Source organism: Larus michahellis, chromosome 7 (genome assembly GCF_964199755.1).
Source record: "Larus michahellis chromosome 7, bLarMic1.1, whole genome shotgun sequence".
NCBI classification, from domain to species: Eukaryota; Metazoa; Chordata; class Aves; order Charadriiformes; family Laridae; genus Larus; species Larus michahellis.
The window spans coordinates 49,152,856-49,180,418 of record NC_133902.1 but is presented as its reverse complement, the minus strand read 5'-3'; the positions used below and the strand labels follow the sequence as shown (position 1 = coordinate 49,180,418).

Genomic DNA, 27,563 nt, shown 5'->3' with positions numbered 1-27,563 from the left:
TTGTTTCCTACCTCTCTAGTGAGGTACTACTCAAAGAAGAGGGAAAAAAGAGGGGGGAAAAAAAAGGTAACTGTGATCCAGAAATGTGAGATGTAACTGGAATTATGAAGCTAGTTATCACAGAGAAGGGAGATTTAGAAAATATTAGTGCCATAAAGGACACTAAATCACCTAGTTCCAGCTCCTGTATATTACATGATCTTCATTTTCATTCATTGCATCAAGTATTGCATCCAACAACACCAAGGCACCTAATGTTGATTAGGCACACTAACTTGTGCTTTTGGATGAGGTCTTGTAGGACGGTGGTTTGCAACCTCCAGCGTAAGGTCCATTTTACTAAAATCACAAAAAGTAATTCTAGAAATTCAAGCCTATTACCAGAAAGCTTAAATCCAGGGGAAATCCCATCAAATTTTAGACTCACCAATCTAGAACTGCTGCTTTCAGACTGTGTGATTTGTCAGTAGTAGGCAAAGACATCCCATCACAGCTGAAAGGTAACACTGAAGTTCATTAGCAAGACAAGCAATAGAATATTCCATCAAGAGCTGAACATCTAATTAAAAGAAGGATGTTGGCAAACTGAATGGATCCAAAGAAATAGGTAACAAAAGATATTTAAGGGATTGGCTAATAAGAACATGCTAGCAGCATTAAATATGTTTAACATGGTTAAGAGGCATTTAAGACATGCTAACATTCTACAGATATTTCAGGGCTGTTAATTCATCTCCTTCCCTGGCATCTATCTCCTTAAGAGAGATAAATAAGACTAAAGGGATATAAACAAGGCGGAAGGGGGTAAGATTGAGAGAAATATAAATTGAATATGAGGGAGAGCAAAAAAAAAAAATCTAGCCAGTAGCTGCCATCAGGCAGTGAAATAGTTTCCCTGAGGGCACGGTGAAAGAGGTACATCCCTGTTGCTAGAAGCATCTTAAACTGAACTAGGTGAGCGCGTGGGAAGAAAAACAAAACTAAAGTCTAATCCATTTTTTTCTTATGCCACAGTGAAATATTTGAGCAATAACCTGCCTTGTGTGCATCAGGAATACAAAGCATTTGATACATTCTGCTTTATAAAGATTAATCAAGATTTTATCTGAAATACGCAAAGCAGAAGTACCTTTACGGAAGATCAATTTCTGATAGAGGATGCTTCAAATCTAAAACAAAAAACTGTAACATGAGACTGGATAATTTCTGGCCATAAGATACTTTTTTTTTTTTTTTAAAAAAAAGGTATTCAGTCCCTGGAAGAACTTATCAAAGGTCCTCTTTCTTTTAAATTCCATAAATAAAGATGGGATACATGTTTAAACATCTACTATGACCATGCTTTGAAGAAAAGTTACAAGCTTTTAGGTGGAAGCTTTTGGCTTCATACCAAAAATTCCTGTACAAGCCTTGCTTACACTGTGCTACAAGGAAAATAAATACTACTACTACTACTAATAATAATGTCTACCTGTAATGATTGCCTTTCATTCCAAACCAAAGAAAAAACCCTTCTATGTAACACACTGTACTCTGGAAAGAGTAGAAGGGTAGTCGCCCTTACTACAAACGCGCTCTGGTGTTTCCCCTGTTTCTTTACTAGCTGCTGCTTTCCACCTTATTCTTGAGGTCCTTAGTTGTCACTGTAGGAGTTACAGTTGATTTTTCTATTGGTCTCACTCTCTATTTCTATAACCATCCTTCTCTATGTCCCAACACTTTTCATTACTGTCCCATAAACTGCTTGCACTTTCTTACACACGCTGAGACCTCCCATCAACCCACTGTGGTGATTTTCTGACGATAAGTCCTGCTGCTATCATGCTCTGCAGTGCATGCTAACTTTCAAACCCGGGAGGCAGGATCCTAGTCAGCTCCAAATGTTTCAAGAGAGCAGTGCGACTCAAAACAGCAATAGTTTTTTTTTCTCAATACACAAAAGAAGTAACAAAAATCAATCCAGAAAGCAGTAATCTCTGATTCAGACTCTTACCTGTGCTACCTCTTCAAAATCATCGTGTCTTTTCTGCAGCGCGCGTGCTCTGTGTAGAGACTTCCCCACTCCTGTATGTTTACTCAGAAAGGCTTCCCCGTGATTTTCAATCCAGTCCAGTACCTGCCAGAAAAGAAGAACATCCAATTACCTCTCCTGTCTCAGCAGCACAGAGGAATTCTCAGGGTGAGGATAAAAGAGCTGCAGAGCTATTGCTTTGTGCTTGCTATGGCTGAACACATGCAGATCTGTCAAAGTCCACTGCAACTGGATAGAAGATAAATGTTTATAGATGTTACTGGTAAATTAGGATTATTGGATTTTTACTATTCAATTTATTTTGAAGTGTAGCTTAGTTATTTGAGCTTAGAAGATAAATGAATTTTGAGGAACAGGAATCAGAAATCTGGAATCTTTTCCAGCAAGCACCCTCCTCTTAAGAGCTTGTGTGTGTAAACTGAAAAACAGTGATATACGATTTCACACAAACAGCAGATCTCAATGGGAAGCATCTTACGTAAGTCCAAAAGCATGATGGAGGGATCAATTAAAATGTATTTTGATGTGGGGAGAAAGCATTATCAGAGTAACCAGAAGGAAAAGGTGAAGAATCCTTCATTTCAGGCCATAAAATATTGATGGTGTGCACCCTCCGAGACTTTCAGGTTTTCAGTTCCAAATGTAACTGATCCTTACAGAAAAGTAGAGTAGCAAATTTGATATTCTGAGAGTTAAAGAGGATTTTCATTTAAAAAACAGATCAACTGTATGAGCACCATCCATTCTGAGCTCCTCACAATAACACTGGCACAAAAATTTAGATCAAATCTGTTTTGGGTCTACTACAAACTGGAAAAAAATTAACTTGACAATATGAGCTTGGGATCCCCACCCTTTCTACATCTCTGTCTCAATACACAGAGGCTAAGAGAATAAATGGAACAAGATCAGTACCGGGATTTGTGTAAGTAGGTAGGACTTCATTCAGCAAGGAGCCTGGCACTTGCAGTGAGTTGATCCTGGCTGCTACTGATGCTAATGGATAGTCTGTCACACTGACGGGAGAAGACACCCCAAGTGTCCCCAGGATGGTGATGCTACCACAGGGTGCTGCACCTGCAAACGGCCCCAGAGCTGCGTCCTTCCTTTGTGCAGCGCTGGGGAGAAAGCAGCAAGCGTGGGCCCCTGCAATGCTGGGCAGGGGCTGCAGGACACTTCACAGCTCTGGACAGCTTGGCCTGAGAAGGGCTCTGGTACCAGGGTGTAGGACCAGGGAGGGTGAGAGCTGTTGTGCGAGGAGCCACTTGGCTTGTGTGGGGCAGACAAATGAGCAGGTATTATTGACTAAGCTTAGAAACCTACGACTGGAAAAATGGAAGACGTGATTATTTTTTATTTCAGGCAAGTAAAGCTATTTCATGTCTTCGTTGTACAGATTCTAAACCACCTGGGCTTTGAGTCTTTTCTGTACTGTAGATCCCAAGCATATATATAAGAAGTTCCAGGTACAAACAAAGCTTTATACATATATACTTGTTTTCCCACCCGATTTCTTTGCTGGAAAAAGCAAAGAATTTAATTTAATATTTTGTGCTCACAAGGTATTTTTAATGCACAGAGTACAAATAATTTCACAAAATGGGGTATGAAAGCACTTTATGTCCAGCAGGGACAACACATATTTGGCATAAGTGTCACTGTGAGATGAGGAAGCGGGACCAGGTGTGTTGGCAGTTCAGTCGCTGCTTCCTGCTTCCCTTTCTGTGATCAGTTTGTCTCCAATTTGCTCTGGATAGAGAATCCCAAATACATTCCTCCAAACTGTTTGACAGCCATGTGCCAGCTGGTCTGCGAAGAGCTTCTCTGCAATATATTCTTGACCAGCAGTCTGCATATAAATTGTAGTAAAATTTATTATTGGAGGGTAGCCTTCTAGCATTTGTGTCATTAATAGTCTGAAAATAATTCCATTAATATCCTCTTTCCTCTTGTCAGTTTTCAATTTATCTATTAAAAATGGAACCAGATCAAAACTCAATTTTGAAAAAATCTCATCTGAGGCCTCATTTTTAAAATATTATTTTTGAAATGGCAAATGGCTTTAATTCAAACAATGTTTCATATGAAGTTAGTAAGCAGTATGTGCTTTCTATCTATTAATATTTGATAGCCACTCACTGTAATTCTACAGCAAATTATTCTAGTAACTTTTTAATGCTTATATCATTAAAGTAGTAATCACCTAATAATAAAATTTTTATCCTAACCGATGTTATATTGGGCTACTTTAGTCACTGTTAGATGAGTGTTGACAGAGATTGCCACTTTTATTTTATAAATGGATGTTTTGTTACATGCCTCAATTGAAAACAAGAAATACAACGTATGATGCCCACTTTAGGCAAAGATGAAAACAAAGGCCAAGAATATAGGCCAGACTTGTGGTCAAAATTTGGATACTTTACTCTCAACAAAAAAAACCAACCAGCCAACCAAAGTGCTAGAACATTAATCCATAGGGAATAAACCTCCGTTCCAGGACTCATCCAAGAGCTGGCAACTCCTGTAGCAAAGTTTCATGTTGCATTTGGGCAGTTGTTCCATACGGCCTGCCACAGAAGGGCACCATCTGATGATTCACTATATCCTTCCTGCAACATGAAAGCTTCCCTCTGAAGTCATCTATGCAGGTATTGATTAGGCTTCCAAATCCTTTAGTTTATAAGATTAGATATAAAATACCCCTTGAGGTGACAAAATTGTATATCTACTTAATAAATCAAAATTATGTGAGCAGACAAGATTAAAAAAATGAATCTATAAACCATGAACTAATGACACTGGCTGTAACATCTATTTGACCACCTCTTTCCTATGCTGTTTCTCTGCTTAGATTGCCATGTCTCAGATTTCACAGACCCTATCTGCTCTTTAAAAAGTTCTTGTTCAAATTGTTCCATAAACTCTATTTCTGCCACGATTCCCACAAGAAACAAATCACGACTTTTTAAAGAACAACTTGCTTCACAGCGTTTTCTGTGGTTCTGAAACCCATGTTAACATATTTGACCACGGCAGTCTTCAGTGCATTTGTTTTCACAACTTTTCTGTGAAATACATAAATGCTGTATTTTCATTTTGAATAGAAGGGGAAAAAATTATATATATATGTATTTAGAGACTAAGTGAATTGCTGAGGAAGTTGGCAGAAGAAAGGATTTTAGCACGAGGCTCTGATAATCTGATAGCCCTAACTATCAAAAGAATCCCCGGCATTTATACGAGCAGTTAATATCTTTTCCCTTATATAAAGAATTCTGTCTAATAAGCTCACAAAAATTTTCAAACATGAAGAAATATCACATCTTTATTTCCATCATACAAGACACAGAAATTTGCGCTAAATGAGGAGCTGAGGTATGGACTAACTGAGTGAGCAAAGCAACAGCAAGAACATAAATCTGGATGGATACAAAGCACTTACTCCCTGGTGAAAACAATGAGAAATGTTAAGCAATTAGTCTGCGGCAAATGCAGGAACAACTCTGAAAGGTCACAATAAAACCTGAAATCACCAGCACTTGTAAACATCTACCTGTCAGCATGTTTGGAGACATTCTCCCTTACCCTGAAGAAAGGAAATGTCTTTAGAACTAGCATAACTGTGTAATAATTCAAGATAAACATTAACATTTTAATTGAGAGCATGGACTGTAGAACATGCTCTACTGCTGAAAATTACCAACCTGAGATATAGTTAACCATTGAAGTTGCACTGACTTAGTTCAAATAATTTAATTATTCCTTAAAAACCTAAACAGCTTGAAGATGCTGTTAAAATGCAGTTAAGAGCATTTTCCAAATTACATATTCAAATTTCCTAATTGTCCTTTATTTTTTCTTAAAAACAGTTAGAAAAAGGCTTTAAATCATGAATTCTTTGAAATGAAAATACTGTGCTTCAGATTGATCCATCATCTGAGGTGTTTCTTGAAATAAATAATATATTTTGTAACTATATGCCAATCCTCCTTCCATCACGTATTTGCTACCCTACTTCCTCTAGTTTGAAAGCTGCCTGGGACAAGGGCCAGGACCCCGCTCCTGCTTTGCAGCTCCTAGCACAGTAAAGCCCGACCCTGCATAACTGCACTGTAAATGCAGGCTATCACTGTGTGGATACACTTCCCACATAGGACAGTATTTTCCAATCCAGGCTGCTATCCATTAGATAATAATAAATTAATAAAAACATTCCCGAGTTCAAACTTCAAGGCACATCTCCAAGCACGAGTGAACCTACCCCTGGACTTGCCTGTGAACCTTTATAACTCACAGACATCTCCTGAAAGGACTGGAGGATAATAAAGTCTTGGTATTTTACCTTCACCTGTGTCAAATTCCCATCCATACCTTACTGACCCAATCGCTCTTGGTGAGTTGATTGGGGTGGCTGTTTCTGCTGTTCCATTGCCCACTCCCATAAGATGTCCATGGGAGGAAGTAAATGAGCTGCTCTGTTTACTCTGATGGTAGCTTGCACGGGACTCCAGAAAGCGTGCATGTGAAGCTAGGAGGTGAGAAGGAGGTTCCCTTTCTTTTCTGAATGGAGATTCATAATTCCGTGTTTAATTCCCAGCTAGTAACAGTTTATACAGCATCAGGCTCAAATGCATGAAATGTGTGCTAGGAGCCTATTAACAGAAGGAGAACATAAACCAAATGCTCAAGAAGCACATCTGATGCCAGCAACGTTTATTGGTGGGAATGCTGCAGGATATACACATGTTAAGATATTAATATCTCTTTTTTAATTTCACCTAGTTTAAAATCAGAAGGGGTAACAGCATTATTTTCTTTCTATCATGATGTGCATGTCCTGTCTCCCTATCTCCTCAGGGGCACAATTACACACCCAACAAAATAAGCAGCAAACTGAGGTCACCAAGAAAATTAAATAAAACTCCCGTACAATTACAGCAGACTGACTGCGCTAGCTATTACAGTCATTATATGGCTGGATAACCACCAGATTCAAAATGCTACCTGGAGGAAGAATAGCCATAACTGTCCCTTTTGAACGATCTGTGTAACTGCAAAAAAAATAATAGTGGCAATTCAGACAGGTTTCATCTGAGCGCAGCATCAGAAAGCAGGTGCTTAGAAGAGAAACACTTCCAGAGGCCTCTCCACACTCCTTTTTGCTGATGATCAAACTCTTGCCTGCGGGAAGTCTAAGACCTATGGCACACCTAAACCGGCAAAATACATACTGCCCGGGTGATGTCAGAGAAGAAAGAGAGTGTTTGCAGAGAATGGTGATGGTTTGTACAGGACAAGGTAGGAAAACATGGCAAGTAAGGAATGGAAGAATGGTTTTAAAGGAAAAAGGTTGAAGAAGCTCATCAGGCAATAATTAAGCAAAGTTCTGGGATGATAATTGCTCTTCCTTTAGGCTAATTTGTATGATGGGAATATGGCAAGATGATTGCATAGAGCAGTTAAGGTCAATTCTTTTAATAGCTTACAAAGTTAATTTGATTTTTAAATTTCAAAAAAAAAGTGATGGGCACTATTTTAAAAGGGCAGATTTCTTAATGTAGTTCTTTGAAAATGAAGTCTCTTTCTGTAGGTATCTTTCCTAATCAGTAAATGTGAAAACTAAGAAGCACTTCATAACTTTGTCTGACTTTAATTTAAAATCTCCTCGGGAACCAGCTCTTTCCTAGCAAGTCCCCATGCTCTGCTCCCATTTTACAAGAATACAAAATATGAAAGGAGTAGTAAATCCACTACTTCAAGGAAATATATCTGTCGTTGCAGTTAGATGAAAAATTTCTGCAATTTTCCGTCTTTTAAATTGTATTTCTTTTAGCAGCAATGAACGAAGATGAAATAAGAATGAATTGGAGAAGAACACAGAGGCTCAAATATACCAGTCACTGAATCCTGTCCTGGTCCTAAAGGAAGGAGCCAAGAAGCGTGAGCTGGTGATTAAGCCAGCATTAATAGGATACAGCGTGTTGCTCTTGCAGTGCGGGGCACCCCGACTTCTGCATTTGACCCAGGCCCACGTTGAACACTTTCATTGCTCCTGAGTGAGATGACCCATTGAAGAAGTGCTTTGGCTGAGGGAATAATTAATCTTTGTTACTCTAAGACCCACTGCTGTTGCCATAGTGACTCTTAAAACGAGGTTGCTCTGAAAACTGAAAATACATTATACCATTTTACACTTTAAGCAGTTAAGAGTTAGATCTTGATCTTAAAACAGTACAAACCTGGCATAACTCAAAGGGGTTAGATTAACTCTTCAGTAACTCTAGCAGAGCTGTAATAAATTCCAGAGCAATTCCAGGGAATACACCCAATTTATTCAGCTTTAAATGACGTCCCATTTCAAATAGGTTCATAAGTGTTGCCTAACTTTAAACACATGGATAGAGCCTCCAAAATCTGCTAGGCTTATGGAGGTGAAAGGAAGCCAAACAGTATCAAGTTCATAGAATCATAGAATTGTTAGGGTTGGAAGGGACCTTAAGGATCAGCTAGTTCCAACCCCCCTGCCATGGGCAGGGACACCTCCCACTAGATCAGGGTGCTCAGAGCCCCGTCCAGTCTGGCCTTAAAAACTTCCAGGGATGGGTGTCCTGGTTCCGGTGGGGATAGGGTTAACTTTTCCTGGTATTCCATGCCATGTGAGCCACGCCCACCCTGAGCTGCCGGGGGAGGGGGCAGGAAGTTGCTGCTTAAAAGCGGGCTGGGGCATCCCGGGTCCGGCCGGCCGAGCGGTGGGGAGCGGCGGTTCCGTAATCGCGTTTGTATATTCCCCTGTCCGTGTTGTTGTTGTTGTTTGCATGTTCCCTTTGCTGTTCTGTTAAACTGCCTTTGTCCCAACCCAAGAGTCTTGCCTTTTCTTACGATCCTTCCTGTGTTAGGAAGGCACGTGCGAGCGGCACGTGGTTCTTTGTTGCCATCTGAGGCTAAACCACGACAATGGGGCATCCACCACCTCTCTGGGAAACCTGTTCCAGTGTCTCACCACCCTCATGGTGAAGAACTTCTTCCTAATGTCCAGTCTGAATCGACCCATCTCTAGTTTTAATCCATTCCCTCTAGCCCTACCATTAACCGACATCCTAAAAAATTCCCTCACCAGCTTTCTTGTAGGCCCCCTTAAGATACTGGTAGGCCACTATAAGGTCTCCTCGGAGCCTTCTTTTCTCCAGACTGAACAACCCCAACTCTCTCAGTCTGTTGCCACTACATGCTTTTGTTGCTTGCTCTTGAGATACCATGGGCTAACTAGAGTTCTGTTGTGATACCAGGAATTCGTATGGCACTTCAAAACTTGTGGTTTTATAGTCTCATCACCATTTCCACTCACAAGAATCAAATCTTCACCTTTTCTGTAGCTGCTATTATGAATGCTCAGTAACTCCAAGGCCTTGCATGCCTGAAAGCCCTGTTCCAGAAACTCTGCCTTGCCAACCATGCTTTTTGTAACCAGGAAGCATAGTTAAAAGGTTCATGTTTCAGATTGTGCTTTCATAGATACTTTACATCCGAAGTTTATTTTAAATGTTTTGTTATACTGCACAGCAACAAAATCCAATCTTTTCTGTCAAAGCCCTTCAAAATTGTACAAGCCTAGTTAGTAACACACACTGGCTGAACTAGAATTTGCAGATACAAGACAGAGAATCTCTTGGCAGAAGGTAAATAATTAATTTTCTTACAATAGAATTAGAAGCTACACATCATAAATGCATTTATGAGCTACACAATTCAAAGCAGGCGTGCTCTCAGAGTACCCAGAAACCATTCCCTTCCTGGGACGTAAAAGGAAAGGGCCTCTAATCGATAAAGAGTGCACATTTGCCAGGGAGACCGCTGAATCTCTGTGTGGATGCAGTAACCAGCGTGGAATTGTCAACTTCTAGCCATTGCAATTACATCTGCTCCTGGATAACGTTGTTCTGCGCAGGCTGGCATGGGCAGCCCAACCCCTGGCCTGCTACCAGGCCCTGCAGGAGAATTTGGTGTTAGCAGCAGCACCACAGAAGACAGAACAAACACCGAGAATAAGAAGAAAAACAAAACAAAAAATCCTCCAAAACCTACAACAACTCAGGGAGATTTAATAAATCCTAATCCTCTTTAATGAATAAAGCGCACACCAAGTCTGATTTAAATTAAAATATAGTTTCTTTGTTGTATTCCAAATCATTGCTGAAAATAGATTTCTTTTCCCTCCTACCCCTGGCCCTGTCACAGCAGAGTAATGTCAAGTAAAGGTCTAGCTGAGAAAATACACCAAAATACAAAGGAACTTTTCCTGCTATTATTAATGGTTTAAAATAGAACCCAAAACAAAACTCAGCCGTTCTCATTTGTGGTTTTTACCTCCTAATAAAAAATTAGCTCCCTTTTTCAATTCTTTCCTCATTATAATTTTAAGTTGGTGGCACAGTAAAGTATTTTAAAAAACAAGGTTTTTAAGAAGGCAATCACACCTCATGTTTAAACCAGAAACATCATCTTTGGCTCCCATGACGTTATTTTTAATTTCAGTGACATCTATATCTGACTCCAAAACTCAGATCTTGTTCCCACCAAAATCCACAGTAAGGTTTCAACTGACTTGTGTAAACATGGATCAAAGGCTCCACGTTTGTAAAGTTAATAGGCAGGGGCTAGTTATGCAACCAGTAGAATCAGAGCCTCCAGATACACACTTGGACACCATGTTCTATTTTCCATTTAGAAACTTCTGAACAAATGTAGTTCATATGACAGCATGTTACAAGCTGCATAGGTTAATGCAGGTAAGCGTACTCCTAATGTACAGATACAGCTCTGCTAACGCAGTCCAGCAGCAGTAGAAGGCAACAGTGCCTTTCTCTGTTCACTCTCTTCGGTTAAGCGTGTCAAATTATGCAAGAGTTTTAAGAAATAAGAAAAAAGCAGCAAGAATTTCATATCAAAAGTAGACTGGAATTGGAGTGATTTGGTTCAATGCCCAGCTCTGCAGTTCAGCAAATGAGTCAACTTCCCTGCCTCCATTCTCATTTCTAAAATGACATTAACTACACTTAGAGTGAAAACAAGCAGGGCTGACAAAGAAAAGAAAGCGTTTGGAGTGAAAGCTGCCTTTTATTTTAAGTTTTTACAGCCTCTAGCAATATGTGGCTCCAAATGCAGCTGGGAATTCCAGGAACCTTTTCCAATACAGGAACATACTGAAAGATCATAAATAGTAAACAACATCATGGCAGCTGTACAAAAGTGAGCAGGGAATCCACGGGGGACAAACTTTTTGGCAGGGCCTGTTGCAATGGGACAACAGGTAATGGTTTTAAAGTAAAAGAAGGTGGATTTAGACTAGATATAAGGAAGAAATTTTTTACAATGAGGGTGGTGAAACACTGGCACAGGTTGCCCAGAGGGGTGGTAGATGCCCCTTCCGTGGAAACATTGAAGGTCAGGTTGGATGGGGCTCTGAGGAGCCTGGTCTAGTTGAAGATGTCCCTGCTCATTGCAGGGGGGTTGGACTAGATGGCCTTTAAAGGTCCCTTCCAACCCAAACTATTCTATGATTCTATGAAAGGTAGGGATTTAAAATCACATGTAAGCTGCTCCAAATTCACTGCAGTATAAATGCCTAATTTCTGAGCGTATAGCTATAAATCCTGAAATACCATAGCTTGATCTATCTGTGTGGTGATGACTAATTTATCTTCAGAAAATAATATAGCCAGGCAACCAAGTTCTTCTTTATTTAATTCAGCTCAGATGGTCAGTCATAAGAGTCAAGAGTCACTTCTTTCAAACTGGCTTGAGACCTAATAGTCTATCCCTCTGTCACGAACCAAGCAATCTAAGGTTTTGGGGTTCGTTCATTGGGTTTATTTTGTTTTTTGGGTTTTTTTTTTAAAGAAGAGGTGGAATTGAGTGAACAGAGCTACACTCATTAACACAGTCTGAGGACTGGACAAGAAAGTTGAATTTTGATACTTCTTCGATCTTTCTCAAGGAAGATCTCTCTTAAAATGCTACAATAGACAACCTTCTCTGGAGTGAGTCAAAAGCTTGTCACCTCCGTTTTGCCCTTCCTTTTCACCAGAACTCCTCTGTGTGGTATGTTTGTACTCAGCTGTGCCTGTGTCTCTTTCAAAAGCCAGAGAACTAATGCAGCTGCTATTAAGTATGATTTTTTAATCACTCCCTGCTTTTCCCCTCTAATTGTAGCTATTCCAAATACCACCACATTAATTAAAGAGGTCTTTTCAAAAAGAAAAATAACATGCAGTCCCTTTTACCCTTGGAGGGAAAAGCAACCTTACAGACATATCAGTATTTTGCTGCACTGTGCAACTAAATTAATGTGGAGAATTAAATGCAGAGCCAATTACAATATTTAAAAAACTTCCTTTATTCCTTTGTCTACATTGAACCAAAAAAAAAAGTCCCCATGAAATTAGACTGTAGGTGTTTTTATGAGCTTTCTGGACATTATGTGAATGTTTCACCTCTGCACAATTTCTCATTTTAACAACAAAAATCTAACCTCTGTAGTTAAAAAAACTCACTAGTTTGCCAAAAGCAGAACATCCACATTCTTTGCAGCAGGGACAGCCTTGCAAAGCACAGTTGATACTAATGAATACATCTGATTAAATTATACAAGTCCTGAGATATGTGGGCCCACCAATTTAGAAGAGTGTCAGAAAAGTCCTCAATATCAAAAATACATGCACATAGTCATCTTCAGACTCATCAATGCTTCTAGCACCCACAGATATCCTACAAGCCCATCTGGAAACAGGATTGTAGGTGTTTGTCCAGACAAGACAGTCCCTGCAGCAGGTTCCTTGTTCATCAACAGCTTCTGCAGTGGCAATCACTGCAGAGTAACAACTCCCCCTGGCTACCTCCTTCTTAGTAGCTTATATTGCAAAAGTCTGCAAAAACAGTTAGTTGTGAAAGGCCTCCAAAATTAACAGTATGACTAAGTGAAAACATACAAAATATCTTCCATGGCAATGGCCTGAGCAACAACAAGACTGTTCTCAAGTTTTGTGGCAGAGTCTCAGAAGTTGATGGTGACTTGATGATTCAGGGCTTAGCTTGCAGTAGCATTGCTCTTCCATTCCCCACCCCCTCCAAGAGCTTTCACATTACTGTAGACCTACAGACCTGTACAATACTCACCAATACTCTTGCCTGCTCCCAGATATGTCACCCACCCTCCCAACATGGCCGCTCACTTCATGCCATGATGAGGTGTGCACAGTCTCCCACACAGTCATCATGCCATGATGAGGTGTGCACAGTCTCCCACACTTAACTCCTGACCTTTTCACAAGCTTAAATGGAAAAATAACCTCTTTTCTCCTTTCTGCAGATGGCTATTATGTACTTGTACAGTTTTTCACATCTATAAACATATTATGATGGCTTAAAACTGACATACATTTGGAGAAGAGTGAGAATATGATGTGTTCTGGTCCATCCACCTTCACGTAAAGAAAAGAGCTGATCCCAGCCCTAGTAATTAGGAAGATGGAGGATTTAGTCATGTCTCTCTCTTGGGAACAGCATGTTCAATTCAGGGCTCTGGAGGAGTTGGCCAAGTGTGGGCTGGGCATTATGAGAGCAGTATTTGCCCATTTCCCCTGGGCAGTGGCTGAGGCCACGCAGCCCCAACCTGCTCCTTCACTAAATGCTGTCATCTAGGATGCAAGCTCCGCAAGAGGGAGTGGGAATACACCCGCCTCTCGCCCTGAGAAAAAACTTATTTCAACTTAACATTGCTTTTCTTTGGTAAAGTTCCCATTCATCAAATGTATCCCACTTATCTTTCATTTTCTTGATTAAATGTTTAACTCGATAAAATTTGGCAACTGCCTCTCTAAAAACATTCCAAGTAAGAGAACAATAGACAGACAAATGAAGAACTAATGTTTCTTCCTTAATGCTTGGATTGTTACTAATGTTCCCAGAATATTGTTTTTAAAGGAAATCAAAAAAAGAAAAAAAAAAATCTTCAGGTTAAAAAAACTGTTGTATTCTTTAAATGCTGAACTTCTTTTAGAGCAAGTTTCAAATCTGTGTGTGGGTGGAGAAGCTATAAATAACCACATTTGTGCATGTTCCTTCTGTACAAGGCATAGAAAATGTGCTCTGCATCAGCACAGAAAGATGCTGCTGTGCTCTGCATGAGGCTTCTCGACGCTGGCAGGTAGATTATTTCTGTTGCAGTTATGCTGCTGGCATTGCTGGCTGCGAGTCTTTTCTCCTGCAGTCAGGAATCATACCTACACTTGGCTGTCATGCTGTAATGTGATGAATTAGCAATACAACTAATCAGATCTGTCAGTCTCTTATCAATTATATATTCAGAAATACAGAAATATTTTCTTACTTTGGGCATATGGAAGATTTTGGTTGTTGCTGTCCACAGCACTAGTTAGAACAGTGATTTTGCTCCTTCTGAGTCTAATACACTTTCCCCAGCTCTCCATTTCTTGTCCCGTTTTTGTCCTTCCAGCTCAGTTTTACAGGGCCCAGCTACCGGGTCAGTCAGGGCTGGGGCCAGCTCCAGCCTTAGGTCTGGCTCCCCCCTATTCTGGGCTGTTTGCTTGGACGTAATCAGAGTTTTCTGAAAGAATATCCCAGGTCTCTCACAGCTCTCACTGGATGGGAAGAGCATTGTCCCAGGCAGACTGGGCGTTGAAGAAAGGCAACCTGAAAAGCTCTTAATTTTTTGCTCAAGCAAACCTCGCTTTCATTTTCCTCTATGGTTGTTTCCACCATTTTAGCTTACGCTCTGGAGCTCCCAGGAAGAGAAATACCTGAGCATGCTCAATGTTTGGCCCAACTTCTTCCTCGTCTGCACTGAAGGAGGGGATCTCTACAGCTCCTAAGCACCAACAGATGAAACCTAATTATTAGAGACCTCTTGTATGCTGAGTTAACAGTGCTCAGACGGTGCTGTGACCATGTGTACTAGGGACTTTTTTAATTCCTGAAATAATTATTTAGCATCTTGTGTTTCCTCCTACCTCTAGTAACTCTATTTTGCTTCTTGCATCAAACCAACAGAAAAACAGCATTTGCAGACCTGATAGTAAGTAGAGACACCTGCAGGACCCAGCTGATTTAGATTTCTGATTGGAAGCTCTGATTTAGACTTACAAGGTGTTGACCTCCAAGTTGTTGTTACTATAATCACAGCTAATTTTCATGTTTGTGAACACAGCATCACAGTGCTGATTTTCATGTTTGTGAGGAAAGGCATTCTGATCCTATAACGCGTTTGAAAATGTGGCTTTTCTGGCCTGTGAAGTGTTTTCCTTGCATATATTTCCTTCATTTTTTTCCTAAGTGAGAACGTCCAATATGTAAAAGGGTCCCCAAGAAATACAGCAAGTTTGCAGGAGGGAAAAAAGAAGCCATGTGAATTCTTTAGAAAAGTACGCTATCCTGAAGTATTTAAATAGAGCAATTGGTTTTAACTCTGCCAGTGACAGGCGTGCCTATGGGCTTCAAGAGAAGAAACAAAACAAAACTAATAGGGAGTGGATAAAGATTCAGGAAAAAAAAAAATCACATCAGGACCCTGATCTGCTCTATGGCCCCTTTTAGTGCCTCAGTTTCCCTGCCTGTAAAACAAAGAAAGAAATCCACTGATAGATAAATGTCAGACTAATATAGTGATATCATTACTGCTACCCTTAAACAGTCGTAACCACTAAACACTCAGGAAAAAAATACGAATAATACATTTATTACATGTTTTTTCAGCTCCAGCTGTAAGCACAGCATAACTGTGCTAGTGTAGGCAGAAGAATAATAGTACAATAGTCAAGTAGGCACCTACCTTGCGAAACACACTCCTTGTCTACTCAATAGGAAAAGAGCAACCTACATGGCTGGCTCCTAATTTCGGTGCTCTGGAGCTCTGTCTGGAACTTCTACCACTGTACTAAACTGAGATTGCTCTCCTAATTTAGACATTAATTAAGACAGCACCATCTACATTTTGATAGTATCAACCCACCTAAACTGTTACTAGTCTAAACAAGATGTTTAAAGACAATTAACAATTAGAAAGGACTGATAAAGCAAGGATGAGCTTTACAACAGAGTAGTCTTTAATGCAAGCCCTATGCTCCAGGCCCCATATAGGCACTCCCCACTGTGCTTGAGTTGTCTGCTTCACCACAGAGAAAATGCCTGATTGACCAGGATATTAAATAAAGTGCTGCTTTAGGTTACTGTTGGGAGCAGATGATTTAATCATCTCAGTTTAACAAGGCTTATAATCATAGCACACAGCAAAGACAGGTTTAGTAAGAGAACAAATCCCAACTGGGACAAATGGGTCTCGGTACACAGTCTCATCCCAGTAACAAAAAAACCTCACCGGGATGGTACAACGCTGCAGTAGTCTTAAACACCCCTGCCTGGGTCAGAGCCCCTTGGGGCTGAGCATCATGCCAACACCCAGGAAAACATAATCTTTCCCCCACGGGGCTCTGACCTGATTTGAGATTTGAGGCAAAATATGAAAGCGTAAACCATGTGGTGAAGAAGTAGGATAACAAGGATGAAAGAAGTGCCCTGAATGCCAGGAGTGCCTATTCTCCATCAGGGACTTTTCTAGCATCTCTTCTTTGTCTTTTAAATAAATACCCTGATCTCTGGCAGGGCTCCTCTGCCACTGGGTCCTGCCCAGAGATTCAAACCTGTACCACAGCATTTCTCCTGCTGTAGGGCCACTGCAGCATCTCTTCTGCTTGCGCTGCCTGTCTATCAATCATTGCTCACGCAAACCAGCTGCACTTGACATATGTGTCCCAGGGCAGAGAAGTCATAGCTTAGTACTGCAAGTAAGCGGGGAAAGGGCTAAGCTGCTGTGTTGTGTGAGAAGCTTTGCATGCAGCACACAGACCCCATGCTGAGCTAGGCACTCACTATGCAAGATACAGCACAGCTGAAATAAAAAGCCCAAGACGTTTGCATCACTGTGTAATCTACCCATAACCGTATGGCTGATTTCTTCTAGATGTCACAGCAGAAATGGATCCTGTGAGGGTTTTGAAGGGTGAAAAGCCAATGACCTTACAGATTCACCAAAGGAGGCCACGGATAATGGCAATGAGAAGCTGTTTGTGGGGAAGCAAACAAACGGATGCTGAGCCCCAAGTCCCCTGGTAGACTGGTAGAGACAATGCAGTAATAAACTAGGATATATGCACAAGCAGGACCAGACTTCTGAAAAACCCTTTCAGCAAGGAACAACCTTGAGCTGTTCAAGAGAGAAGAATAGCCACCTAAAAGACTCCAGGAGTGAGAGTCACGGGCAGAGTGAGGGGCAGAAGTTGTTGGGGACTTCCCCTAAGATCACCTTTTTAATTAAAAGTTGTGTTTCCCCAAAACTGAAGTTTTCTGTGAAAAACTGCTTGCGTTCTTATGTTTTACTTCCAGCTTGGTGGCCCCAGAATACATCATACCCTCACCCTGAACTTCCTTCACTTCTGGTTTCCTGACACCTCATGCACTTTGAAAACCTGAGGAGGTAAAAAAGCAGAAACAATACCCCAAAATACATTTTGATTGTTTAAAGTTACTTTTTTCTGGAGGGAGAGGGAAATTACAAAAAAACTATTTTCATTTTGTGGTTCCCTCCCCCCACCAACTTTTCCTCCTTATTTGGGAAGGGAACTGTCTCAAGGTCAGAATGTTTTGTATGTTGCTGAAGCCAAAAATAAAAGTAATTTTCTCCATCCCTCAACACGTGTCCCATCCAAAAAAATCCAAAAGGCAGGAAAGAAACAACAAGTGAAGAACTATCAAAACAAAGGGAGGAGAAAGGTAAAAGACCAATGGACAGGCCTGAAATATGTTTGTTTTGCATGTTTTTACATTTGAAGGACATTTTTGTTAAAAGAGAACCATAGCGTAACATAAAAGAAAGTTTATAGCTGTAATAGTATGCAGAAGTTTGAGCCAGCCAGCTCTGTCTAAATGTGCCTGAAGGGTCACCAGAGCCTAGGCAATAACTTCCAGAACTACAATCCAAAGATTACAACTTTAAAAAACAAGCAAGAAGCTTTGTGTAAGAGTTCCCTATGAGGAATATGAAACAAAAGAAGTTGCTTAAAAGTCTCCTGTGAGCTAAAACACTGTATTTAGTCCTAAATAGTGCATAACCTCTCTTCCAAGGACAGAAACACCAGAACTCTTCAGTCAAGTTGGTTAGGTAGGGCAGCTACTGAAACAAGGCAGCTACTGAAACAAAGCACAGCCAACAGGAGATGCTAAGAGAGCAAAGAGCTGCTGCAGAGCCCAGCCATACGGAGCAGAGCTAGTAAAAGTAGCTTGTGGCATAGAGCAAGGTAGAGCCACTAGAAGGAGAAAAGCTAGTGGGAATGACTGACATGGAAAGGAGCAGGAAGCAGAAACAGGTCATGATGCCAGATCATCTTAACCTAAACTGGGCCTTGCTACCCAGCAAGACATAATAATCTCAAATAATGAGTGCAATTCATTACTAGAGGGGGAAAAGTAACCAGCTGGATGAACAGCTGCTCCGTGGGGGAAAACACAATGAAATTGTTATAGTTATACTTCAGGAACTAGCTATCATTACCCTCTTTGTTGCCTGGCGAGGTTTTTTCTCACTTTAATGAAAATACCTTTTGTTGGCCATCAGTCAAAAGCAATATGAAAGAGGATTGATCACTCTGAGTGACAGGCAGGATCATGAAAAAGCTGGGAGGCCATGTGAGGAGATAATTGGGAGGAAAGATCAAGGGAAACAAATGGGCTAGAGAAGAATGACTATTTTGGACTGCTAAACCAATGCCTAAAATAGCATATTTATTTCTTAGCATAACAGACCCCTATTTCATTTTTAGATAGTCCCAATAAATCCTATAAGACCTTTTCATAAGGGGTAAAACTGGAGTAGCAATGACTTTGAGGGTTTAGAGCAGGGATTTGTGAATCAGACACCCTGACACGCAGAGTTCTAGTCATGAAGCTTTCAGTGACCTTTGGCAAGTCACTCAACATCAACCTTTTAGAAAACCCATAATCCTGAGATGAAAGAAACTACAATAAGCAAGAAGTAGTACTGTTATTGTTACTGCTTAAAGTTACAGGGGAGAAAGCCTGGCATTCCAGCCTACGTTTATTCAAAGACCTTATTTTTCTCCACGTCCTTGGTGACGATTACTCATGCTAGCAACTGCTTTCAAAAATACACATATTTCTGGAGAAAACTCTACTTTATTTCTCTTCGTTCACCACTGTAGCCCTACTATTTTTGTAGGCCTAATCAGTAACAGACAAGCCTGATTCTTTTTCCTCCTTTGCCACGACAATGAGAGCCAACGACTCCTTTCAGAAACAATAAACCGCACATCATATTTTCAGGGATGCTGACATGCAAGCAGTCTTGGGATAGAAATAGACAACGAGGATATGCTATATAAGGAGGACGATTCTGCTTAAGCATAACAGCAAATTTTAGCAGTTTGCCGAGGACTGACTTGTAGTTTGCTGCAAAGCACATGCTGGCACAGAAAGGCACTGAGTGGCCCGGCATGATGGCTAGAGGTGCTCTGCGCCACACAGAATTGGGCTCTTGCATCCTAATACATCTCACCCAACATTAGATAATAAACTGAAGGTCTTGTCTGAAGACACTACCTTATATTTCCCTAACAGTCAACAGTTAAGACAGGGAAGTATCTAGGGTAGAATTCAGACCTTAGACAGACTGAATCATTCTCTGATGATGCCAGTGTCTCTCCGTTGACTATAAAAGGAGACTATGCATTAGGCTCCTGACTTGGATGATTCAATTACACCCCTAAAGACAGGCAGGATAAATCCAGACCATGGATAGTTGCATCTACCTATGGAGACCTAACTGTATCTTTATATCAACTTCTCCATTTCTTCATACTATGAATTATGTCCTCTTCATCCACTATGAGGTATATCCAAAACCTCAGAGTCAGTAGGATTTCAGAGGGTTTTCAGAAGGCATTCTTAGAGGTTCCTAAGCTCTCAGTAAGAATCCGAACATTTGCAGTTCAGGAAATAGCAAAACAGACCATCTGAAAAGACTAGGTCTTGAAGGACAGACAGTGCTCTAAACAAGAAAAACACTTTTTGGGGCACCAAGGATTTTTTTTTGTTTTTTAAGTTCCTCTTCTCACTTCAATAGGTTCAGAGATCAAGCTGTCTGGTTCGGATTTCTTCAGATCCTATTTCCCAAGACAGCTGTGGAGCTCATCAAAGCGTTCTCGCACTGCTCATACATCAATGCTAAGTAAACTTCAGCTGGTAACTGAAGCTGGCCCCTGAAGTTTGATATCCCTAGCACTACTGCTCTGTGTGTAAATTAAAAAGTGATCATTATTATTTTTTAATCAGTGACTCTTTAAAAGCACAAAGAACAATTGTCTGCTTGGTGTAATAACTATATAGAGGAAGAAAGACACAAAGGCTGTTTCCAGATAATTTCTAGTTACACTTTGAATCAAATTATGAAGAGGATAGAGTACTGTTAATCAGAAACCCTTAAAGAATTTCCAGAATAAATATCATTAAATGAAAACGTAATAATTTAAACCTCTAGTTCTTTGTGAAGAGTTCTGGCACAAAAAATCCAAGATAATACGAAAGAGCATTGTTGGAAGTTTAGAACAGAGCTCCCTCTCTCTCACATGAGTTTGAAGTATTTAAAGCAATTAACTTCTTAGGCTGATAGCCTGAGACATCTCTGAGGTGTTCTTATACTATACACTGATCACTGGTTACAAGGTGAAATTGATTGCCTGGACAGAAACACAGAGCCTAGCTCTATACCAACAGCCATTGTTTGAACAAGCTCAAATACCAAAGCGCCACGTATTTGCACTCCTCGCTTGGGAAGCTATGTGCTGTGGCCCTTTGACGGGCAGGTTTCTATGCCAGAGTCACTGGTAAAGAGGAAAAATCCATGTTCTTTCTTTCAGCTATGTTTTTTTTTTTTCAAAGAACCCCATCCTGTTTGGTTTGGACAACCCAAAGCACACTGTCCACAGATACTCCATGTCTTTGCAAGCTAAAGGAACTAGAGAAACAGCCATATGAAATCACCAGACACTAAAGAAATATGTATGCAATATTCTCCTTCCTAACACGGCTGCCTTGAAGGCAAATCCAACACAACTTGGTTATTGAGTAATAGGGATTGTATAGCTGTGCAGGCTGCTTTTATTCTGCTACTCTCTCTGCTGACACCAGAGCTTAGAGATACATACGTAGCCAGTATAAATCATCTGAAATTCCTGCACAATCCCATGCCACTGTGGGTTCAAATTAAGGAATGACAGTCCTTTTTTTAACAGTTCAAAATAAGCAACTAAGTCAGCAACCCTTGTGTTATTTAGATGGCTATGTCGTTATTAATTCATTTTATAATATCTGCAGGATACTAATCAGCACAAATATACAACCACTTTACTTTCAAATCAGTGTCAGCGTTGGTTAGTTGTTATTCCTCTTCAGAAGATGAGTGGGGCCACAAATCTCTTCTTTGCCTAGACTTGCACTCACATTGTCTGAAAATGTGCCAGTTCCTTTGGCAGGAACAAAAGGAATGGAATGAAAATTGCTCTAAAGAAGCAGTTGCCAAGATGTTTTATTGGCATCGTCTATGACAAAGAGTGGATGGAAACAAACAAACAAAAAATCCTTTCACTACAAACGTACCATCCTTTACTGCATAAATAATAAAGCAGACAAGTACTAAATAAGAGGCCGTTAGGGACATAATGTGGGTTTGGAAACACATGCACATCTTATTAAGTTAGTCATTTAGAGCTATGTTGGTAAAAGTTGTATGGTCACTACAGAAAAAAGTGGTATGGTCAATCAGAATTGTGTGGTGAGATATTTGTATCAGATAATAAACCAGGTGTGGACACTCTGGCCTCAACAATTGCTGGAAGGAAGGGGTTACTGAAAACAGAGGTATTTATCTCTCAGTCACAGATAATAAAAGGTTGTTTTCTCTCCTGTTACATCCCATTGGGAGAAGGTTGCCAAGTAGTTTCACCACTATTGACTCCTGCGTTCCTTTTTCATTCATTTTTGGGGACAATGCAACTATAGTTAGAACCTCTACTCACTATCAAGTAATATTTCAACCTTATGGCTGGTAAGGTCACATATACCTTCTAAACTCAAAGAAAGTACAGCAGTAGTACTTTGAAAATGTAAACATGCAAGTGACAAACATTAAGTGCATCTCATTACTTGAGAAATTTACCAAAAGGGCTGTGAAAATTCTCTAGGATACTTTGAATTGTAATGTTTCCTACTGGTAGCTATTTACAGGCTAAATCTGCTCCGATGGCACACAGATCATGTGATGTATTTCTGCAGGGTGCTGTGGCTGAAGTCCTATGGTAGTAAATATAATCTTGACTTGATTATAAATTTATTTTTTCTTAGCTATTGTTTAGAAATAAATCTCTTCTTTTACAAGACCCAGTGAAGGTATTATTGTAAACAAAGCTTAAAAGGAAATATATCTTCTGATTTCTTCTGTCTTTGAAACAAACTATGACAAATGGGAAAACTACAGAATTTTGGAGAACTCTTCATTGCCTTGAACTGATCATAACAACGGCACGTATGCGCGCATGTGTGTGTGGATGTACAGACCTAATCCTCTAAAATGTTGTGTGAGAGCTAAATGAATCACGAACTGCCTCGAATATCCTAGCATTCTCCTGCAAATGGACTATGTAGATCACATGAATCACATGAAGTGTTCAGTATTCTCAGATAGTGTATGGAGACAGATAGATGTTGCCAGGACATTTTTCCATACAAGTGATGTCAGGATCATGCCCTGATCTGTTTTCTCGGCCAGTAAAAACCAGACACATTGCAAGTTAAAGTGTTTGGTTATGAAGAGAGACAGCCTTTCCTCTGCAATACTTTGCAGTCTCCCACAACAACGGCAGCTGGTAAATGTAATGATATCAGTATGGCCACATGGCCTTTTTATACATCACCAGAGGCAGATAACCACACACGGAAACCAAAGCTATGTCCATTAATGTATCTGGGCATGAAGCCAACAGAATGCAGATCCACAAATTTAGAGAAATCCAGGTGAACTTGACACTGGTCTAGCTGGACTCTTTCAATAACAAAGAGGATTTGAGACATCACTACAGCTGGTATGGCAACAGTCCTAGCTTCCTGAGTACGTGCTGGTTACCACTGGTCTTCATCTGGCATGAGGGGCCTGTTTCATTTTGCCATGCAGAGTCACCCCAGATAACTCAAGGCTTTGTACATAGCCAAGAAACTCCACCAGCACACACAGTACTTCTACATCCACCTATTTTCCAGCTCTTCCTTTACAGGCAACTATCACAAAGTAAAGCAAGAAGGAATCATGTGAATCTGTGGAAAAAAAAGGCTGCCTATGTCAGGCTAAGTGTTGGTGTGTGTGTATGGAAATGATGGAAACACTGAGAATTTCCATGAGAAGGAATAAAGCCTGCAGAATAAGAGTAGCAGTTTGCTTGTTCTGACACAAAAGTCCTTAAAAATACCAAGTTCTAGGCTTGCATAGACCATTTCAATAATGCATCTGATGGGTCTCCATTTTCCTTCTACTTTAATAGGTATTTTTCAGGCTTTAGAGCTTCACTTGAACGAGTTCATGAGTGAGAAAATTCGGGCAAAATTCTTGCCCATATGAAACAAAGGGGATGGGAGAGGAAATAGGGCGAAGAACAGCATTATAAAATTACTTCAGCTATTTCTAAGGCTGCTGGGTAACATCTGCTTATGGTACAACCCTTATGTTACCCTTGCTGTTTCACAGTGTTGCTGTTCAGGATGTAACAGTGGAAAACAGTGGAAATTGGAGACAACAAGAGAACAATTTAAAATCTCAACACAAATGGAAATGGTGTTAATTTGCTGGTAAATAGTCTGCAGAAGGAGGAGAGACAGAGACAGGAGGGGCAAAAAGGAAAAGCTACCAAAAATGGGCTAGAGCATCTGCAGCAATTACAGAATATCAATATGAATGTCAAAGGGATCTTTTTTTTCTTTCTTGCAGGACACAATCTCAGCACCTCCTCCCACAGCTGTGTTCTAAAAGGGTCAAACAGCGCAGCTCTTCCCTATCTGAACTGATAGAGAGCTTCTAAAAAACAACTGAAGCAATGAAGTATTTTACACTTGGCAACCCAACATTTTTATAATGATGCTAAATACTTTCGGTGTTAAAAGAGTTCCTTGTCAGTTCCTGCCTGCGTAGAGCCTCATAACAGCTCACAAATTGCCTTATCTGTTATCCCTTCTGTGTGAATGGCGCTCCATTTCCTGTGAAGGCTGCAAATGCAGTTTCACGCCATGAATTTTCTTTCCTTCTTTAAAATGCTATATATTCATAACTCACTGTCCTTAGCACACCATTATTTACCTTGGTTCATATGTGCAAATTGAGCTAATTGTATTAATACATAGACGTAATAGCACATATCTTGTAAAATGCCTGGTGGTGTGAGGTAGTGATTACCTATAATGACATTTTATAGCATAACATTTCTTACATTAATATTTTAACTTGGCAATCCACAGTGTTTATTTAATTTTTTTTTTCTATAGCACAACTTGTGTTTTGGTTATGCCACAACTGTAAGGATGGCTGACTTTCTATCTCAGAATAAAAATTACTTTTATGTTTTCAGGTTTTGTACGGTTCAAACTGAAACACAGCTAGAATCAAAAGCATCTCGTTGACAGTGGGAAGCTATCTGAGAACATAGTCCTCACCTGCCAGTAATGTATACAGTGTGTACTCTGACCTTGCAAATGGTACAGAATACACAGGCAATGATATGAACAAGCCCTGTTTAACTCAACTCTTAAATCCAGTCCAAAAGGCACACACTTGGCCTGCATAAAGCCTTCATCCAGCTAACCGGTTTTGCAAGACTTCCCTATGAACACTTGATATTGTATACCTAGATACTTCATCCCTGTGGCAAGACTAACCGGAGTGAGGTGAGGTATTTCTAGGTGAGGAATAATTGGTCTCCCAAGATTCATAAGAATCTCTTCTTGGAGATGACCCTTTACCAAAAGCTACTAATGCCATTAATGGCAAAATAATCCTGGAGTCTGTATTAAGAACATGCAACACAACAAAACCTGTCCCTATTCATGTCTGCTTTTAAGAGAAGATTGATGTAGAACAGCTGACATGAAGAGAGAGGTATAGATGAACAAATGAGGGAGTGTAAATTTTGACGCAGTGATCATCTTTCATCAGAATTTTTACTGCACTGGCTAGCAGCTGGAGAGGGTGAGCCATGGCACATCCTGACAGAGAAAACCGTATCTGTGAGAATATGCTTAATATTGAGCGGGGTGGAAAGGGAAGAGGAGCATCTTTATTAGAGAAACTACACTGTATCGTTACTCGCCTAGAAGACAGTGATGTCTAGTAAACTCGGGGCTCTTCTGTCAGGATTTCTTCTCCCACATCTTTTCTTTTTAGACTTAAACAAGGAGGAACTTACTTAAAGGTTATTAAATTTTGACAAGGCAAAAAATTATTATAGATAAATGTTACTTATGACGAGTGACAACATACAGGTAGACAGCTTCACCTGCCAACTGATGGGCATTTAACAGAATAAGCATAATAGGAACTGCACGACACATATCTAGGAGGTGATTATTTTTAAAAAAACCCTATCAACATACTCAGATATCTTCCTTCTCCTCGTGGAATCTACACTTCATATTTCTGTTCAGCTTATAATTTCAGTTATGAGTTACAAAGCATGCATCTTGAATAGTACAGATGTTTAGTGAACAGAATGATTCATCTCTTCCTTTCCACTTTCCAAGTAGGACAAAGAGATGCCTCCAGGAAGTATGTGCTAGGACAGAAACATGTCTGTCATTAAGTTGTTGCTTCACAAATAACTACCCATTAAGAGAAAAATTTTGAAAGACTGCTGCCAACAGAACTCGCACAGAGTGATGCTGTCTAAAGTGACTGTACTCCAGCAACTCTTACAGCTTCTTTCTTTTCCTCTCACCAAAAGTCACAGTACATACAAAAGATCTGTTCCTTTTGAAAACCAGTAACACAGCCTCATTGCCTTGCATGTGTGGGAAGTAAAAGTCTGAATGGGTTTCATGAATGAACCTCATAAACACTTCTACTGATTTCAGAAGATGTAAGAGAGAAAGTTTTGGGTTGGAAGGATTGAACAAAAGTATAAATCACCCTAGGGGATGAAGAATACCTAAAATAATATGGATTCTTATTGACATTACATACCACAAATGGAAAAAGCATAATAACATCAGAATTTACAACCCTTGATTTTTGAGATTTTAACCCCAAAATTGTATTAAGATAATATGTCAACCTTCATATAGTTTGCAGAGAGCGTTCTAACTGAATTCCAAGTACATGCTCTATTTAATATATAGCTTATGAATTTCATTACCATGCAGTATGTTTGCTGACACGTAACGAAAATGAAGTTGCTTAAATTAAACATCTGTTACATATGGCATGAATATTTGTGTGGTTTCATAGGAAAAATTGAGCAGGTAGAATTTCTGGCAAAGTTTTCAAAACTGCCAAAGAAATGGTCATACATATTTGCAAAGGACATCTACAGCTGCGGTTCTGTCTGTGCTGGTACACTTCAACTATGGCACTAACAGGACCACAAATTTGCATGTTGAATAAAAGTTGCCTGTCTCTTGTCCTTGCTGGTTCATGTCTATTTCACATGTGACAGCTTTGGCGCTCCGTCTCCACCTCATTTTTCACTTGGAGGAAGGCAATGACAAAGAACCCCAGGGACATTAGAATGCTCCATAAACATGATTAGAGCATTCAGCCTCTTCATTTAAAGCAAGTACCATATTGCTACCAACATCTGCTTCGGGCTGTAATGGGGCCCTTAAACAAACCACACCATCCTGAATGAGCAGAGTCCTGTAACATCTGTTGATTGTGCTTGCATATTTGGCAGCTACAAACATGGCATCTCATACTTACTGTCAGTTACACTGTTGTGCTGATATTCAAATGGATTCCTTTGGGAGAGAAAAGTTATTCACCTGGAGCCTGAGTTCTCAGAGGTGAGCCTGGGCTGTATAAGCTGTATTTCTGTGAGGTGGGCTCTGCACGTTGGGGTGTGCAGTTCATTTGAGCCAGCAAACTCATAGCACAGGTATGTGGAGTACATAAATGGCAATGATGTAAAAATCATCTAAACGCCACCACTAAAGGGTCTGTATCTGTATTGTTTCCGCATAGAAAGGTGAAATACCTCACAGTTCAATTGCTTTTTACACTTGAAATACTTTTTTCTGTTAAACATAATTTTCTCAAGAACAGTAGAGTACCCACAGCTAATTGCTCACTTGAGAAAAATTAACCACTGACAACATTGTCACATTCTTGTGGGGAATGGACTGACCAATATCAATGTAC

General features: G+C 40.1%; 1 protein-coding gene across 12 annotated transcripts in view; it reads right to left on the bottom strand.

Annotated features, from left to right (window-relative positions):
- The window catches only part of KALRN (kalirin RhoGEF kinase), a 522,320-nt gene that overhangs the window by 237,734 nt on the left and 257,023 nt on the right, over positions 1–27,563 (bottom strand). For all 12 annotated transcript variants that reach the window (XM_074595384.1, XM_074595391.1, XM_074595388.1 and 9 more), the window contains one exon: positions 1,994–2,116. In XM_074595384.1, the coding sequence (XP_074451485.1) occupies positions 1,994–2,116 (123 nt within the window). The remainder of the gene's footprint in view (positions 1–1,993; positions 2,117–27,563) is intronic.